At 37.3% G+C, this 16,767-nt stretch overlaps 1 protein-coding gene across 9 annotated transcripts in view; it reads left to right on the top strand.

The window, feature by feature from the left end:
• The window catches only part of Dgkb (diacylglycerol kinase beta), a 638,911-nt gene that overhangs the window by 67,593 nt on the left and 554,551 nt on the right, over window positions 1-16,767 (top strand). For all 9 annotated transcript variants that reach the window (XM_048415746.3, XM_085697733.2, XM_085697732.2 and 6 more), the window contains one exon: window positions 8,486-8,741. In XM_048415746.3, the coding sequence (XP_048271703.2) occupies window positions 8,672-8,741 (70 nt within the window). In that variant the 5' untranslated portion in view covers window positions 8,486-8,671. The remainder of the gene's footprint in view (window positions 1-8,485; window positions 8,742-16,767) is intronic.

Raw genomic sequence — 16,767 nt, 5'->3', positions numbered from 1 at the left:
TTCAACAGCTAAGCTTTTATTTATATTTGTAAAGTTTTATTCTCTAAAACAGGCAGTGAAATAGACTTGTGTTTCCAGGTTTAGAACTTTGTTTTTGTATGTTTGTTTGTTTGTTTTGTTTTGTTTTTTAAACAGTGTGTTATGCCAAATTTCCTGTTTTCTGTTCTCTTTGTCTGGTCTATAGGGATCCACAGCTGTAAAGTAAGAACCTGGGGGGAAAAGGGCAGGTTAAATGTGTACATTCTACTCCCTGAGTCTCTGTCCTCTGCTCCACGTAGTCTCTCCATGGAATTGGTGTGAGCTTTCTTAGGGTTGACTGGATAGCCCCTAAAAGTAAGGGACCAAGACAGGAAGACTGAGCTTGGACATTTGCATATTCAGACAAGGAAATCATTTCCATCACTTCTCTACTGGCTGTTGTGGCGGTTGGGGGGTGCACACAGTCAGTGTCTCCATCCTTTGAACAGGTATAGTTGGACTCCAGAAGACACCTAGATAAAGGATAATATTGTGCCCAGTCTGCTCGTGGTCACTTACATGTGTCCGTAAGTTTGCCGGTGTTTCTTTACTTGAAAAGAAGTGAGAAAACAGAAACTAATAAAAACTGGATGTTTATAGTCTGGCTGTACCTCGGAAGGAAAATATTCTTAGATTCTGTCTTTCCTTTAGCAGTATTATAATTGGGCTGAAAAAAAATGAAATCACAGCCAGGAAATATGCATACGCCAGTTTGCCTGTGAAGTAAGCTGTCAGAACATGAGGAGTGTCTTCCTGGGATCCACATCCCCACTTTGGCAACAGATCTTCAGCTTTCTGTCCCTGGCCTGGGATTCCTGGAGAAACTTCCCTTCAGAAGAGTCTGCTGTTGGAGGGGGCCTATTTTAGTTCTGGGAACGTAGAGTCTGGCAGACCACTTTACACTTAGGATTTCGTGTTGAAAAATAGTCTACAATTATACAGATTCCTCATGTTCGCCCAGACTGTCCATATCTATTCTAAAATGGCTGCCTCAAGTTGAAAGTGATATGCACGAAAATTTAAGGTTCATTTAAAGAGAAATTTTAAAACAGAAAACACAATAACCATCCAAATTCAAAACTCTGACTTCAAAACTATATACAAAACAAAGTTTATGTTTTTCCTTTAGCATATCTGCAGATTTCCCTTGGTGTTTTTCTTTTAGACTTTTTTTTTCGCCAGCAGACTCCCAGAATAACTCAATTATGGATCTTTTATTAAGCCACCCACGTAATCTTATAAAAGGTTTGCAGATTTTCAGTCTTTTACCCCCAGGATACATCCTGTAAATATGTCCAAATTCAATGTTACATCCTGTACCTGACATATATAAAAGCAATAAAATAATTGCCTTGATTGAGAACGTATTTGTCATATTGGACATGTATAATACCATTAAGAGCTAACACGTCTGCGAGATGGGAGGCTGTCACCCTCCTTTCCTGAGGCTAAAGTAGGCTAAGTGATTCACTTTAGGCATGAGGAGACCATGGTTCAGAATTTGAATGGCAATATAGGTCGATCTGTTTAAAAATGGAATTAGTGTGATTATATGTCAGATATAAATTTTGTGGTAGAAATTTATCATTTAGAAGTTGTATGACTGTTACAGTTTGAAATGAATCAATCGTGATAGCCAATTGGCTTTTAGCTTTACCAGACATCTGTACTGAATGACTTCATTGACATTTCTTCCTCATCTTTTTGTGTATTTATTTTCCTATTAATTCCTCCTCTTTTATAACTTTATAATTCAATACTCTGCTGATTACTAGGATACATTGCTGATAATACAGGAGTAATCATCTAGAAACTTTTATTTCCTAAAAACAAAATCTGTAGAATGCGCTCATATCCATCTTAGAAATATTCTCATCTCTGACATGCTTTCTAGGACTAATACTCTTGTTTCTTAGTGACTTTGACAAACTGGTTACTTCAGCTCTCTTCTAAAATTCAAGGATGATAATTGATAAACTTAAAATAATTTTAAAAATTTGTTTTGATAATTTCTATCAGCTGAATTTGAATTCTTCTGGCCTTGGATTTCTCTTTTAAGTAAGGGTTGTTGACATTTGTAGTCTTCAGATTAAACTCAGTTCTATTAATGCAACCTTTTGCTGTCTGACTTGTCTAGTGTCAAACAAATTATTATTGCTGAGGTCAATTGGACTCTTCAGACAGTATTTTATTTTAATGTGCAGCAGTTTTGGGGAAAGTGACTTCTGCCCTCTCTTTGGAAGGGGCTTTCTTCCTTTTTGGTTTCTCCTTTTTGATACCATACTCTTCCAGCAGTTAGTTAGAAGTGTGGCAGGCTGTGTTGTGAGAGGTCTTAGTTGTTGGTTAGGGGCGTGGCAGGCTGTGTTGTGGGAGGCCTTACTTGATGGTTAGAGGTGTGGCGGGCTGTGTTGTGGGAGGCCTTTTTAACCACCATCTTTATACCTGTAGTAACTCATTCTTAACAAGTTTATCCAGATCCATCTATTTGATACTAAATTCTTGAATAAGGGGTGTTGAATATTTCTTATTTGCCACTTTAATAACACTGCTTTCCTTTTCTCATCTTGCTCTGTGCTTCAAGAGCCTGTTCTATGTTAAGACGAAACTAAAGATTGATCTTTGTCCCCTGACTTATAGTTAGATTTGATCAGCGTGATGGAATGAAGGAGACTGCTACACAGCAAGATGAAGTCCAGAATTCATCCCTCTGCTTCCAGCATGGCTAGATTATTGAGAGGGTCATACATTCTTTCTCAAAATCATGGCTCTTACCACCATTGTAGAGAGCTATATTAGGGTCTCTAAAGATGAGTAATTTAAAATAAACAGAAATTCATTTTTCTTACAATTCTATAGGATAAGAAGTCCCCTATAGGGTTTCTGAGATAGCTCAGAGGGTAAAGACACTGGTCACCAAGTCTGCTGACTTCAGTTTCATTTCTGAAGCACATGTGGAAGAAGGATAGAGCTGATTACTATCTATTGTCTTCCGACTTCTACACATATGCCATGCCACACGTGTGTGTAAATTCATACACACACACACACACACACACACACACACACACACACACGGGACAAATGAGCAAAATATTTAAAAAATAGACATTCATGATGTGAATGTCATGAGTCTTGTTGTGAAGATGTCATGGATCTTCATGGTGAAAGGTGTGTGTGTGTGTGTGTGTGTGTGTGTGTGTGTGTGTTAATCTGTTGGGAGCCACCTTGAATACTACCAGGCTTCTATGCTTGGCGGGTTTATGCATTCCAGGGTGGGGGCATGAGGATTAGAATTGTTAGGTAGTAAGATCAAAGATAAGAATGAATTACAAAGACACAGGATAGTAATGGGGGTCACTCAGTCTCCTCCATCCTGAGTTCTGAGTTTGCCTGTGCTTACTTTTCCAAACACTTTTATACCCCAATACCAATTTAGGGGTGTTAAGGCAAAGGACTGACTGCTTTAACATGATACAAAGGACAACTGCAACTTCAATACTTAGAGACATCAAGCTTGAGACATAACTCTTGTGAAAAGCATTTTGTTGTTTAGGCAGTGAGCCCACTCTAGATCAATTATCCTGAAGGCAGCCACTCCCTAGGTCAAACCTCCTAATTCAAAAGAAAGCAGAAGTATGTTTGAATTCTCTGAACTTTGGTTAGGGTGGAGAGGATATGCATTTATGGACCATCTTAATATCCAAAGCATCAAGTAAACACATTCTAGGTCAGGATGTATAGCTAAGGTCATTGTCAACAACTTTGAGCAACCTCAAACTCTTTGACCTTCAGATAAGGTAGAATAGGCTCACATTTTTGGTCCTCCACATATATCTTACTCACATAGTTAGATAACTTACTTATAGCACATCATACAATCTTTAATAATATCTTCAATATCAAGCTTTTACAGTTATTCAAATCTAACTCCTATGTTCTGGTAGTTTTTGGTCACCAGAGTCTAATATTATCATTTCTTTAGAAATACCTTAAAATTTCTGAAAATAAGGTTATTATTGCTGTGATAAAACACCATGACCAAAAGCAACTTGGAGGGTTATTTTTACCTTTCCACATCACTGTTCACTATTGAAGGAAGCCAGGGCAGCAATCTTGAGGCAGAAGCTGATGCAGTGCCCATGGGGAGGGTAGCTGTTTACTGATTTGTTCCACATGGCTTGTTCTGCCCCTTTTCCTTTAGAATCCAGGACCATCAGCCAAGGGATGACACCATTCACAGTGACCTGGGCCTTCCTACATTAGTGACTAATTAAGAAAATCCCTCCAACCCTATCTTAAGGAAGCACTTACTCTATTGAAGCATCTTCGTCTCCCCTGACTCTAGCATGTGATAGGTTTTGTAAATAATTGTTAACCTTTATAATTTAGTTTAAATAATCCTTCTTTTTTGCTTTATGAATTTTCCAAAATAAATCAAACCATGTTTTTTGCTCCCATATAGAATATTATTGCCTGATTTTTTTTAAAAAAATGTAGCTTTATAGTTTCTAATTATTCATTAAGACAGTGGGTTTACTCAATTTAGGTCATTCACCTAAAGAAATCTCTGAGTTCAAGTGAATTAGCATATTGTGGCCTTCTCAGTGTTTAGCATAGTGCCTACCTGCTATCAAGTTTCAAATTTATACTTCTCCAAGCCAAATGAATAAAGATTTATAAATTACAGCATTGATATTCTGCTAACTTGACTCTGTTTTCATGGGACCTCCTAGGCGAATGAGCTGCTCTGCCATCTTTACTGCTTTCTTTTGTTTTCCTTTCATTTCCCTTCAATTAAGGAGTTTATGGTTCTTGAGATCCTGGCAGTATCTTTTGTCCTCAAAACCCTTTAAATTTGTATGCACATGTTCTTCTAAAATTCCCCAGGGAGTCTTAAGATTCACCAATTCTTATTCAGTGATTAGAGTCATGACATGTGACGTTCATAGAATTGTTAAAAGCCTGCACTGGCTGACAAACTGCTGGTCCTCTTATCCAGATATTACTAGAATTTTTTTTTTCTCATGAGGACATTGAGTCCTTCCCTTATTATTGAGAATGTTTTTCAGCGTAGGTACAATGGGCCAAATAGCTTTCTTCAGAGCTACCAATGTAATTATTTCCTGCCACTAACTAAGCAAAGTGGCACATCTGTTGACGAGATGAGAAAGCCAGAATTAGACTGCTTTCCAAAAGCCAGCACAGTGCTTCCCTCCTGGCACTCATTTCATGTGCCTAAAGAAAGCCGTCTGCAGGGGAACGGAAATCTGCGAACACGCCATGGGGATTCCCAATTGAATATCGTCACGTTCTCTCTAACCGTTTGTGTAGAGGCAGCGACTGGGAGAAAGTGCTGTTATTTTCAACACCTTCTGCGGCAGGAAGCGTAGCCGTGACTCTGGATTTAATATTATACAAGCTACATTTATCTTTTCATAGGCCTGATGTGTTGGCTCACCTAGTTACGAGTTTTAAACGAACATCATTTTTCTGCCTGCACCCCACTAATCAAAACTAAGAAACTAAAACTTCAAGTAAGCCTGAAACTGTGATGCTTGCAGTATCTGCTCAGCATGGCGATGCTAGTCATTCGGTCTGAAATTGCACATTCACACACAGTATTTGTTTGAATACACTGTTTTGCTACCAAATATTGAACTTACGTTATTTAATATTTGGCTTATAACAGAATAGAGGTCAGCATGAATTGTATTGAGCCTTATAAGTTATTAGACTTTATAACTGATTAGTTACCATTTTAGCAATTTGTCAAACTGGAAACCTTTCAGTTCATTAATATCTAAGAACAGGGGATTTGGAAATTGTGGTAGAAAAGGAGAAAACCTAAAGATCTAATTAGAAGCAATTTCACAGTGAATTGTATGAAGATAATGATAGGGGTGTGTGTGTGTGTGTGTGTGTGTGTGTGTGTGTGTGTGTGTGTGGTTTTTGAGACAGGATTTCTCTGTAGCTTTGGAGCCTGTGCTGGAACTAGCTATTGTACACCAGCCTGGTCTCAGACTCACAGAGATCTGCCTGTCTCTGCCTCCAGAGTCCTGGGATTAAAGGTGTGCGCCACCACTGCCTGGCTTGCTTGCTTGCTTTCTTTCTTTCTTTCTTTCTTTATTTATTTATTTTTAATGTAAAGTTAGTGGTGTTTTCAGGGATTCTGGATTAGTCCTTAATTGTTTGTTGCAGTGTTTTGTATAATAAACATTATAATTCTTCAAAGAAAAAAATAGGCCTCTTGCTAGCTTCTCTGTTGAACGTTTCTCTGTTCTAATAAAACTTTATTCATAGAACAGACAATGGTTTGAATTTGTTCTGCTGTTTGTTATTTTTATTAACTTATTGAGCACACAGCTTCCAATCTAAACATTTGCCTCCACAGTACAAGAAACTCTTCAACATACATCAAACATGTCACCTGATAGGAAGAACAGATAAAAAGGCTCGATAGGACACTTACACACATTTTAGTCCAACTGAACATTCCTGCGTGCCTCAATGTAAATCTTCTTAAATTTCATTCCGATCCTTAATTCCATATACCTGGTAACATAGTCATTTCGATGCATATACCGTCGGTGGAGTTCTGTTACTAAGGATGTTAAGGAAGACAGAGAGTGGAAGGGATACAGATTGAGGACAGAGATAGTGTTGCAACCCCATGACGCCAATCACTGCCTGCCAACAGCCTCGCTTGACGAAAGTCAAAGGCACTGTCAGAGCCTGTCTCACAGACCTGAAATGGGCAGACTGCATGCTGTGCTGCACACCATGTGACTTGTGCCGTCTCCTTGACAGCTGATGTTGTTTTAGTGTCAGCATTATTCCCGCCTTCTCCATGTTTGATTCTTGACTGTCTCCATTGACTACCATGTTAGGTAACAAAGATTCAGCAAATCTTTTTAGAATTATGTAATAAATTACCATCATCACAAGAGATTTAAATGCTATAGAGATCAGAAACTTGTTTGCTCATTTTATCTGTGATTTTTTAAAAAAAATTCATTAATGCATATTAATTGTACATATGTGTGATAGTCTTAGTATGTCTTTACATTTAATTCTTTAATAAATGTACATTACTAGCTTGTGGAAGAGACAAGAAAGCTGGTGAATCAGGCTTTGAAATGAACATGGGTCCAACTACTTTGGTAATGATTTGGTGATAGCCATTTTTCCTTTGTCCTTCACCACTGCACTCAACATTTAAAACCCTGGGGAAGAGCACGTGATGAGGCAAATGGGACTGACTCATCTGTCTCCTCTGGATGAGGAGGACAGAGTACACCATATCACCCAAGTCTTGGGGCTGGAGAGCAGCAAAGAGTCAGGGTGAAATCAGTGTGGATGATGAAACCAGCAAATGGAAGAAGATTGAAGACAAGGTATATCCAGTGTGTGTGCTGATGGATTTCAAATAGCTTGGCCATTGGTTAACATATCCCCATCGCTCTGTTTTTCTCTCCAATGAACAAGCTACTGTTTTTCAAAAAAAAAAAAAAAAAAAGATACCAAAAATTAAACATCGAATGTTTGTTTGCTTTAGGTTTCTTTGTTTTCTTCACAGTCATGCTGTAGGTATTGTGTCTTTAACAGGTTGTACCTGTTTCCATAAATCTTTCAATATGCAAATTTTAAAGACAAAGTCATTCTTTCCGAGCTTCTGTTTTTATAAAACTTCCAATGCCAGCCTGGTTGAGTACTGAGCAATTGATCACAGTCTCTGATAAAACACTGAAGCCAGATGGAGTTCACTTTTTGTTTTTATGAATTTGCCAGTGAATCTAAGCCTCTGACAACTTGGGGATTTATTTTAAAACGTGATTCACAGTAGAGTCATCTACTCTCATTAAGGAAGTCTTTCACACATTTGGTATTACTTTGATTTGGCACGTTTATTGAAAATTTTAAAGATTATAAGACTAAAAGTATTCTCAAATTTAATTGTAATATAGCAATTATATAAGACCCTTAATTGATGGTATATATATATATGTTTTAGTGCTAAGTATCATTCAAGAACACAATTAGAAACCTAGTACATTAACAAATTGTATATGATTTCCAATTTCCTTGATAAGTTGGCTCTGGATTTTGGGTTTGGTACTAGCTAGATATTTTGAAAATGATGAGTTCAAATTATAAAAAAAAAATGATGTTCCTGTGTATCCTTGGAATGTAGAGTTTATAAAATTGAACACAAATCTACTTTTTCAGCATACTTTGATTCAGCAAAATGTTCTTCACATTTTGTACTCTTAGTTTCATTTATTTGTGTGATTTGTTGTTAGAGAAAGAACATGGAATACCATTAAAGAACAAAGAGGCAAGTAAAGACTGAAAATATGCAAAATAAAATAAAACCATAATGTATTAGTTAGGACAGACAATTTTCTCCCTTTCATTTCCTTTGTTCAATATTGCTAACCTTTTTATTTTTGTGTTTTTCTTTTTACAGTATTTTAAGACAGTATTGAAACTACAAACATCCCCAGGAGTTTCACGTGGGCGGACTGGACGTTCTGAAAGCCTGAACTATTTCATCATGAAACACACCGTGTAGAATCTTTAAAGCATAGAGATCTGCCCAACACCTGGATAAGAAATCCTTCCTCTAGTGTGTAAGGTGTTCCTCACCTACATCATGACAAACCAGGAGAAATGGGCCCATCTCAGTCCCTCGGAATTTTCCCAGCTTCAGAAATATGCTGAGTGTAAGTATTCATTTTGAAGATGATCTAATTTGACATTTTTGTTAAACAAGATATGAATCATTGCAAGAACAGATCATACCTCCTGTTTGTCTTGTGGACAGATGCAGGCATATCTTTTATATTCACAAGTAGGTCAACTTAAAACTGCATTTTAAAAACATGAAAATTTAAAAAAAGATATAAATTAAATCATGTATCAGCTTTAAAAGAAAGTGGGACATCGGATGCAAAACTAAGCCTGGGAAACACTACTAGTAAAAGAAATAAAGGGAAGGATCCAAAAGGAAACAGTTATTTTATTTTTGGTATTGTTTTTTCCCTTTCTTTTCTTGTGAACCTATCCAAAGGATTAAGAGAAGAGATCTTGGATACCTTGTGTAACTGGAGCTTTCTCTCCTGTCTGCCAATTCCCAAATAACCATACTGAGGCTTAATATTAATTACAAACTGATCAATGGCTCAGGCTTCTTATTGGGTAGCTCTACATATAAATTAACCTATTTCTATTAATCTATGATCTCCAAGTGGCTTACTGGTAATATTCTGACATCTTACTCCTTCTGGCATCTCTCTGACTCCACATTCTTTCTTTCCATCTCTGCTTGGATTTCCCACCTTCCTATTTTCTTCTTTGCCATAGACTACAGAGCTCCTTTATTAACCAATCATAATAAAGCATATTCACAGCATAGGGAGGGACATCCTAAATCAGCATTATTTTCCACAGTAGTACCTAATCTCAACAGTAAGTTCCAAAGTAAAAGAAGACATGAAGAATTTAAACTAATATGCTTAATTAGTTCTTCTTCAAATTATAGACCAAGATAGCTCAAGCACAGTAAGGTAGTTTAGGATGTTTCATTATATATGCACAGAAAGAGTGTATGCATAAGAATTTTATGAGATGACAAATTGATGATTAATTGTAAAATCTGCAAAAAACCTAGCTGAGAGTGTATGATCATCAAATTTACTGTTCTTTCTCAAATCATCAGGATAACAAGAGAAATGGTATTTATTCTTTCAGAAGTTTCCCAGGTAATTAAGAAGCAAAGTGTATCAAGATTAGAAAGAATTCTTGCATAATAAATTGCCATGGTCCAGAGTGACTACAAGCAGGCCTATCATGTGATGATTCAGTACACGCCATCAGCTTATTAGACATTTAGACATCAGTGGCTTCAATTTAACATTAGAAATGGACATTCCTGTACAGTCTATCAGAGAAATAGCACATTGGACTTTCTTGATAGTTTTTTTTTAATCTTTCAACAGCGTATTGTTGTTTTAAATGCATTATTGAGTCATTTTAAAATAAGTTGTTGATCATAGTTAAATTTGTAACACACTAAGACTATGTGTGTCAGATGTTAAATAAGTATTCTGTGTGCTTTGAAGGACTAGAGTAGAAGCTATAGGATTCTTGAGAAGACAGAGCGATTCCCCGAAACCCTTCCCACAACAAAACTAAATCAAAACTAAACCCAGAGAATACTGTAAAGATCATCTCCTCATTTCTTACTTGATTGGGGAATCTCTCCACATTGCTACAATATAGCCTGTAAATATGATGGTTCTATAGACCTCTTGGCTGTTTTCAGAATGATCAAAGGATGAATAGGGAGAAACTGGGGTAGCATTCATTGTAAGACAGCCAGTACACACGAATGTGTGTGTTGAAATCCTAATCCTGTGCCTGATATTGGATAACTTTCCTAACATCTCCGTGTACTAATGTTGTACCTATTAACCACAAAATAAAAATAAGAGAATTATTCATAATTACAAGTATCAAATTCAATAATCTATATTAGAGAATTAAGCAAAATGCCTGGAAAATCGTTACTGCTGATGCTATTTACAATTTCTATATTAGCATAGAGGAAATATGCTGCTGTGGCCCTTTGAACTTGATGTTGATAATCAAGTAGAAAAATGCTACATTTGGGAGCATGAAGAGGCAGTGTCCTCTTTTGCTGCTATGAATCTAGAGCCCCTTCACAAGGAAGACACCTCTAGTGCTCCTGTGCCATTGGCTGCCTTCCTTCTGTGCCATCCCCATGCATGCTGAAGGCAGCTAATGTAGAACCTGCTGAGGCTGCCTGTAGCATGCTGTGACCAGGCTCCTGTTTAGGTTTTCAGGCTGAGTCACTCCATGGGAAGCATTTCATTGAGATGTGGGAGGGTAGTCTAATTTCTGTCTCCACGCTTTATATAAAGTCACTGGAACTGTTGTTACAAGACAGAATGCTCTCACTCCTGCTGGGTGGAGGATTGAGCTGATCTCATTATTGCTTGGTGTGTGCTGCCTGCTGTGGTTTCAGGGCACAGCAAGGGTTAAGAGACTCCATGTTTTGTGATGAGTGGGAACATCTCCTGAGTACATGAGACATGATGTTTTCAAATGGTTCAACATATTCAAGTTGTCATTTTGAATTAGGCTTTTATTTGTTTTCTTTGCAAGTGTGTTCTACAGTATGTGAGTTATTTTCAATAGGAAATGTCTTATGGAAGGAACATTTCCAAACATTCATAAATTTCATACTGTTTATAGTAGCTGGCAATGCAGACCCATGTAAAATTATGGTGAGTAGAAGACTGAGGTGCCTAATATTCAGATTCAGGATATAATTTATTCCATTGGTGAGATGCATTCAGATTGATACTGTGGGGAAAACCTTCAGCTTTATAAGCAAACCTTAATCTTTTTTTTTTTTTTTGAGAAAAGTTCTCACATATCCCAGGCTGCCCTCAAACTCCAGATATAGCAAAGAACAAAACTGAACTTCTGATCCTTTGTCCCCTACCTCCTGAATGCTGGTATTACAAAGCTGTGCTCCTATGACCGTTTCAAATATACTGGTGATGGAATCCAAAAATTTCTGTATGAGAAGAAAGCAGTCTATTAACTAAATTATATAGCCTGCGCCCAAACTAATATTTAATAGCATTAACTCCATCTTCTTAGGACTATTGCAACTGAATGCAATTCATTCAAATATTGTGAACCTACAAAGGCAAAATAAACATAGTCAAGACATAAAATAGTGGGAAAAATTCATTACCTAAAGTAGCCAAGAGTGATATGGGAGTCATTTCCTAAGCAATGCCTTCCTCAAACAAATGGAACATGGGGGTTTTATTCAAGGAACCTATGTGTACAGGTTGATCGTTCCTGAGCAAGCTCAGTTTAAGACCATACAGATCCAAGTGATGGACAGGAATGCTTCTGGGTCTAGTCAACTTGCACCATAAAGTTTTAGCTGACAGCAAATGAAAGGACAGTTTGAAGGGCCACTAAAATAAGAATCTGCCCTGCAGGTGCCTGCCTACTCTCTAAAGCAAGAACCTTGGTAATGGTGCAAGACATTATTTGCTTTCACAAATATTTAAACATAAATAGAATGTTTATTTTGGTTCAATTTTTATAGTAACACCATGACATCCAGGCAGGTGGAGGGAGAATGAGAGGAGGAAAAAGATATAGACAGACCATAGAAGATTGATAGAAGAAACATATGTGTGTGTGATAGATAGATAGATAGATAGATAGATAGATAGATAGATAGATAGATAGACAGACAGACAGACAGATAGATCAGACCAAGCGATTACCAAAAGAGAACAAGCACTCTCATTTCCCTTCTTTGTTCTATCCTGAATCCCAGTCTACCTGACTTTCAACATAAGCAAGTTAACAAAATTATTCATCACAGAATTTAACATAAAGTATAAGGTTTTCATCATTTTCAGTTAAAAAAATTGTCTTTAACTTCAGAATATTTTTATTGTGAAGCTTAATAAGGCATTGATCATCATAAATAATCGATATTTACTGCCCTACTGTAAATATTTATAAGCATTACTTCATTAAAGCTAAAATAATCCCGAATGGAAAATAAATTATCTTCCCCGAGGAATAAATCTTTCCAGCAAAGCAGCTGGTTTGGATTGTCAGGACGGTAAATGACAGAATTAAAACAGTAAGTATCTTGTCTATATGTCTTATAAATGTAGCTGTAAAAAATAGACCAATCTAGAATTCATTACTAGTCATTATCATCTACACCTTTTTCCCCCTTCTTTTTATTTTTCAAGCAGGACAGTGGGGTGGGGGTGCAGCCACTCAGCGGAGGGCTGGCTCCAATGTTGCCAGAACCTGAGGTTAGTGTTTGTCACTTGTGAGGAAACAGCCTGATGCCAAGCCAGTCATAAGGAAACTGAGAGAGCTCTTCTCTTCCCAAATCTCCATTCTGAATGACTCAAGAGATTTGAGTGGATTTATGGGACACAGGGAGTTGGAATGACAGGTACCTGATAGGGTGGGTGAGGTATTCCTCCACTGAGAAATCTTCTCTTCCTGAAAGATGGCCCGGGTCTTCACTTCCCGAAGCCAGGATGTGCATTTTCTTCCCAGGTAAACATGTCACTCTTCAACTCACTCCTTATTTCACGAACATGAGTTGTCGCAGTGAACCACTGTGATAATATCTTGGGAAAAGGTCTAGTTTTGTAAGATTAGGGGAAAAATATTAGTTCCCAATTGCTCTGTCCATTTCTCACAGCAACCTGTTCACTCCATTTCCCTGGGACCTGGGACAGCATTTCTTCCATTGCTTCAGGCTGATTGGAATTAAGGTGTAACCAGGAAAGTCTTTCTTCTTAAATAAAAGGATTTTTTGTTTGTTCGTTTGTATTGTTTTGTTTTTAATAAAAGGTCTTGACATGGTGAGACATGTGTAGGACAAGGGGGAAGTGGAAGAGGGACCAAAATTGTCTTCCCCCATGGGAACATAAAAATGGTCTTCTTAAGCTTAGTTCATGGAAACCAAAGGGAGGGCTTCAGTTCTGCAGAAAGAACTAGAGAATGGTTGAGAGACATGCAAGGAGGTGGGAGATGAGAACAGCTTAAAATGAATCCTTCTTTTACCAACCTGCACAGGGTTCCCCATACCAGGGTCCTGGGACGCTCATTTGTGAATGTTGGTGTTTCTCTGCCTAATGAAGATGTAGAGTTCAATGCTTTACTCAAACTCATTCATGATTGTTACCAAGTATCCCTTCCTATTCCTTGATTATACACATGGAGAGCTAGGGGTAGGATGGTATGATGCTCGTTAGCATGTTTGAGGCCCTCGGCACAGTCCCCCAAGGCACACACGAAGAGAAGATAATGGAGAAGAAAGGAGATGTAAGGGAAGAATAGAGGGAGAAGGCAGATGAAGAGAAGGGGGAAGGGGGACACCAATATATGACAGGAAAAAAAAATTAACAAGAAGAAAACCATGAGGCACACTCTACTAAAGGCATCTTTTTCTCATTTTAAGTAATTTATTCCTCTCCTTCAGAATCCCGTCCTCTAACAGGAAACCTAATGGTGCCTTTTTGATATGTTTTGTGCTTTGTTCATACAAGATGAAATAAGGAATAAAGGAAAGAAGCCTGACAGTGTATGTGTATGTACACACACTCATGCACTAGTGTGTGTGTGTGTGTGTGTGCATGCATGTGCACTTGCATGCGCACGCATGTGTGTGCATGCACATGCGTGCTTCCCAGCTGTGTATGTATTTATTTCATTATTAAACAAATTAGATCACATGCTAGTCCTCTTTCTAATTTATCATGCTGAGATTTGCTCTTACTTCTGTCTTGTGCCCTGTGTTAGATCAGCTCTATTTTGGGAGGACAAGGCACTCACTGGTAATTACTCTCTTTATGCAAGTCGAAAGGATAAGTGGCACAGTGCCAGCCAGCATCCTATCTGAGAACACATAATTTGGTGCCAGATAAAGCTGGATTGGAGTCCTAGTGTTGTGGTGTGGGCCTTGCTTTCCTAGGACCACGTGGATTCTGGGGCTTCAGAGTGAGTAAATATGCCAGATGCCTTGCAGTCAGTGTCTTTGTTACGGTTGGCATCGTGAAGCTGGTGACTGAGGTCATCTAATTTCAGATGACTTGAACCTTCTGAATACACTGTCTTAGGTTACCTATAGGGTTTCGACTTCACTCCCAGTATTGCCCTGAAATTTGCATTTGAGCACCTAGTTTAGATGCATCCTTCATTTCTGACCTTATTTCTTCTGATTCACATCGATGGACTTGCCAGCTCCTGGCCCTGACCCAGACTGTGTTTCTGGAATGTATGTTGGCAGCGTAATGTCTTTTGTCTCATCCCTGGCTCTGTTTGATAAACACTTCAGACTCAATTTCCTGCTCGCTTGTCTGCTTATCCTTTGTGTATTTGCTACCTTCATTCTTCTGTGCTTAAATCTTGTAGTAGTAAAAGAAAGAAATAAGTATATTTTCCTTTTATTTTAGGACCAATAGACATGTAATTTTGATGAATTTTTAGCATTAATTTTTTTAACATTTTTAGACTGTCAAAAATCAATTTATTTCAATTTCTGTTCCAAAAGACTAATATTGGCACATGACTTCTGTGGAATATTAGTAAAAATGACTCACTATCTGCTTTAATTAAAATGCTCATATTATTCCAGTATGTTGACAAGACAGTGCTTTTGTTCCCTCTTCCCATTACACTAATAATTTTAAAAAATTATTTCTGATAAACTCTATTATATAAATCATTGGAAATAAATAAAAATATCACACAACAAAATTACTCAAACTAAAAGTCTACACAGCTTCATGAACTTTTAAACAGTTAGAATTAATAAACAAAATAGAAGCTATGACGCTTCATGTTAAATTTTATACTTTCAGTAACAAATATGTTTATTTATACTGAATACAGAGAATAAACATGAGGTACTAAAGAGAATAAACCGTTTTCCTAGTTCTAATTCTGTTATGGACTTTTTGGGTTTGGTGTTAGATGACTACATAAAATATATCCTATGACATTTTTAAAAATCTGACCTAACATGAATTTGGTTCAATTTTGTATTCATCTGTAAACCCTGGTGTGATGTAGCTGTTATCATTGAAATTGGAAGAAGAAACAGGAAAAAATTTAGGAATAGGTTGCTATCCTAAAACTGTGTTTCACTGGCAGGGACAGACTTAATGTCTTTGGCCTATGTTACTCAGACAACTCCATTATACTTCCAGCCTGAGGAAGAGGACAGCCATTCCTGTTCCCTGTGTACAAATGCACGTGGTAAAATTCATTGCTAAGACTAGTACTAGAGGAGTAAAATACAACTTACTGCTTATTGTAGACCTGAAACAAGAGGGTAAAAACAGCTCACTATTTACCTTAGAGAGTTACGTAAGTCAATTGCTTCAAATTTCCTTTTCATCATTCACAAAAAAATGTGGTTCATTTATACAATGAAGTACTACACAACAGAAAGAATATGACATCTTGAAATTTGCAGGCAGAAAACACCATATTGAGTAATGTAACCCAGATCCAGAAAGACAAATATTGTATGTATTAACTCACAAGTGGCTTTTAGACATTAAGCAAAGAAAACAAGTCTGTAATTCACAATCCCAGAGAACCTCGACAACAATGAGGACCCTAAGAGAGACATACATGGATCTAATCTACATGGAAAGTAGGAAAAGACAAGATTTCCTGAGTAAATTAGAAGCATGGGGACTATGGGAGAAGGTTGAAGGGGAAGGGAGAGGAAGGAAGGAGAGCAGAGAAAAATGTTAGCATAACAAAATCTATAAAAAAGAAAATAAATGAAAAAAAACAAAATAATAATCTCCATTCTTGAAGTAATAATCATTCTGTTACTTGTACTAGTGCAACCAACTTAAACAAAAATATTCCTAAGGCTTGTGTATCTTTTTTTCTCCTTTCAACATATTTTTGTATTGATATTTTGGAAATTTTACATAATGCATCTCAATTCCACTTATTTCTCAGTCCGTCAGTATCAGCCCCTCACCCTAATAATGTCCTCCCCAAAAGAAAACCTTAGAAACATCAATTAAAAACAAAACAAACTGTCTTAGTTAGGGTTTCTATTGCTGTGAAGTGACACCATGACCACAGCAACTCTTTATAAAGGAAAATGATTTAACTGGGGAGACTCACAGTTCA

The sequence above is a fragment of the Myodes glareolus genome, chromosome 11 (assembly GCF_982192425.1).
Source record: "Myodes glareolus chromosome 11, mMyoGla1.1, whole genome shotgun sequence".
In the NCBI taxonomy this organism is placed as follows: Eukaryota; Metazoa; Chordata; class Mammalia; order Rodentia; family Cricetidae; genus Myodes; species Myodes glareolus.
This window is presented reverse-complemented; position numbering and strand designations above follow the sequence as displayed.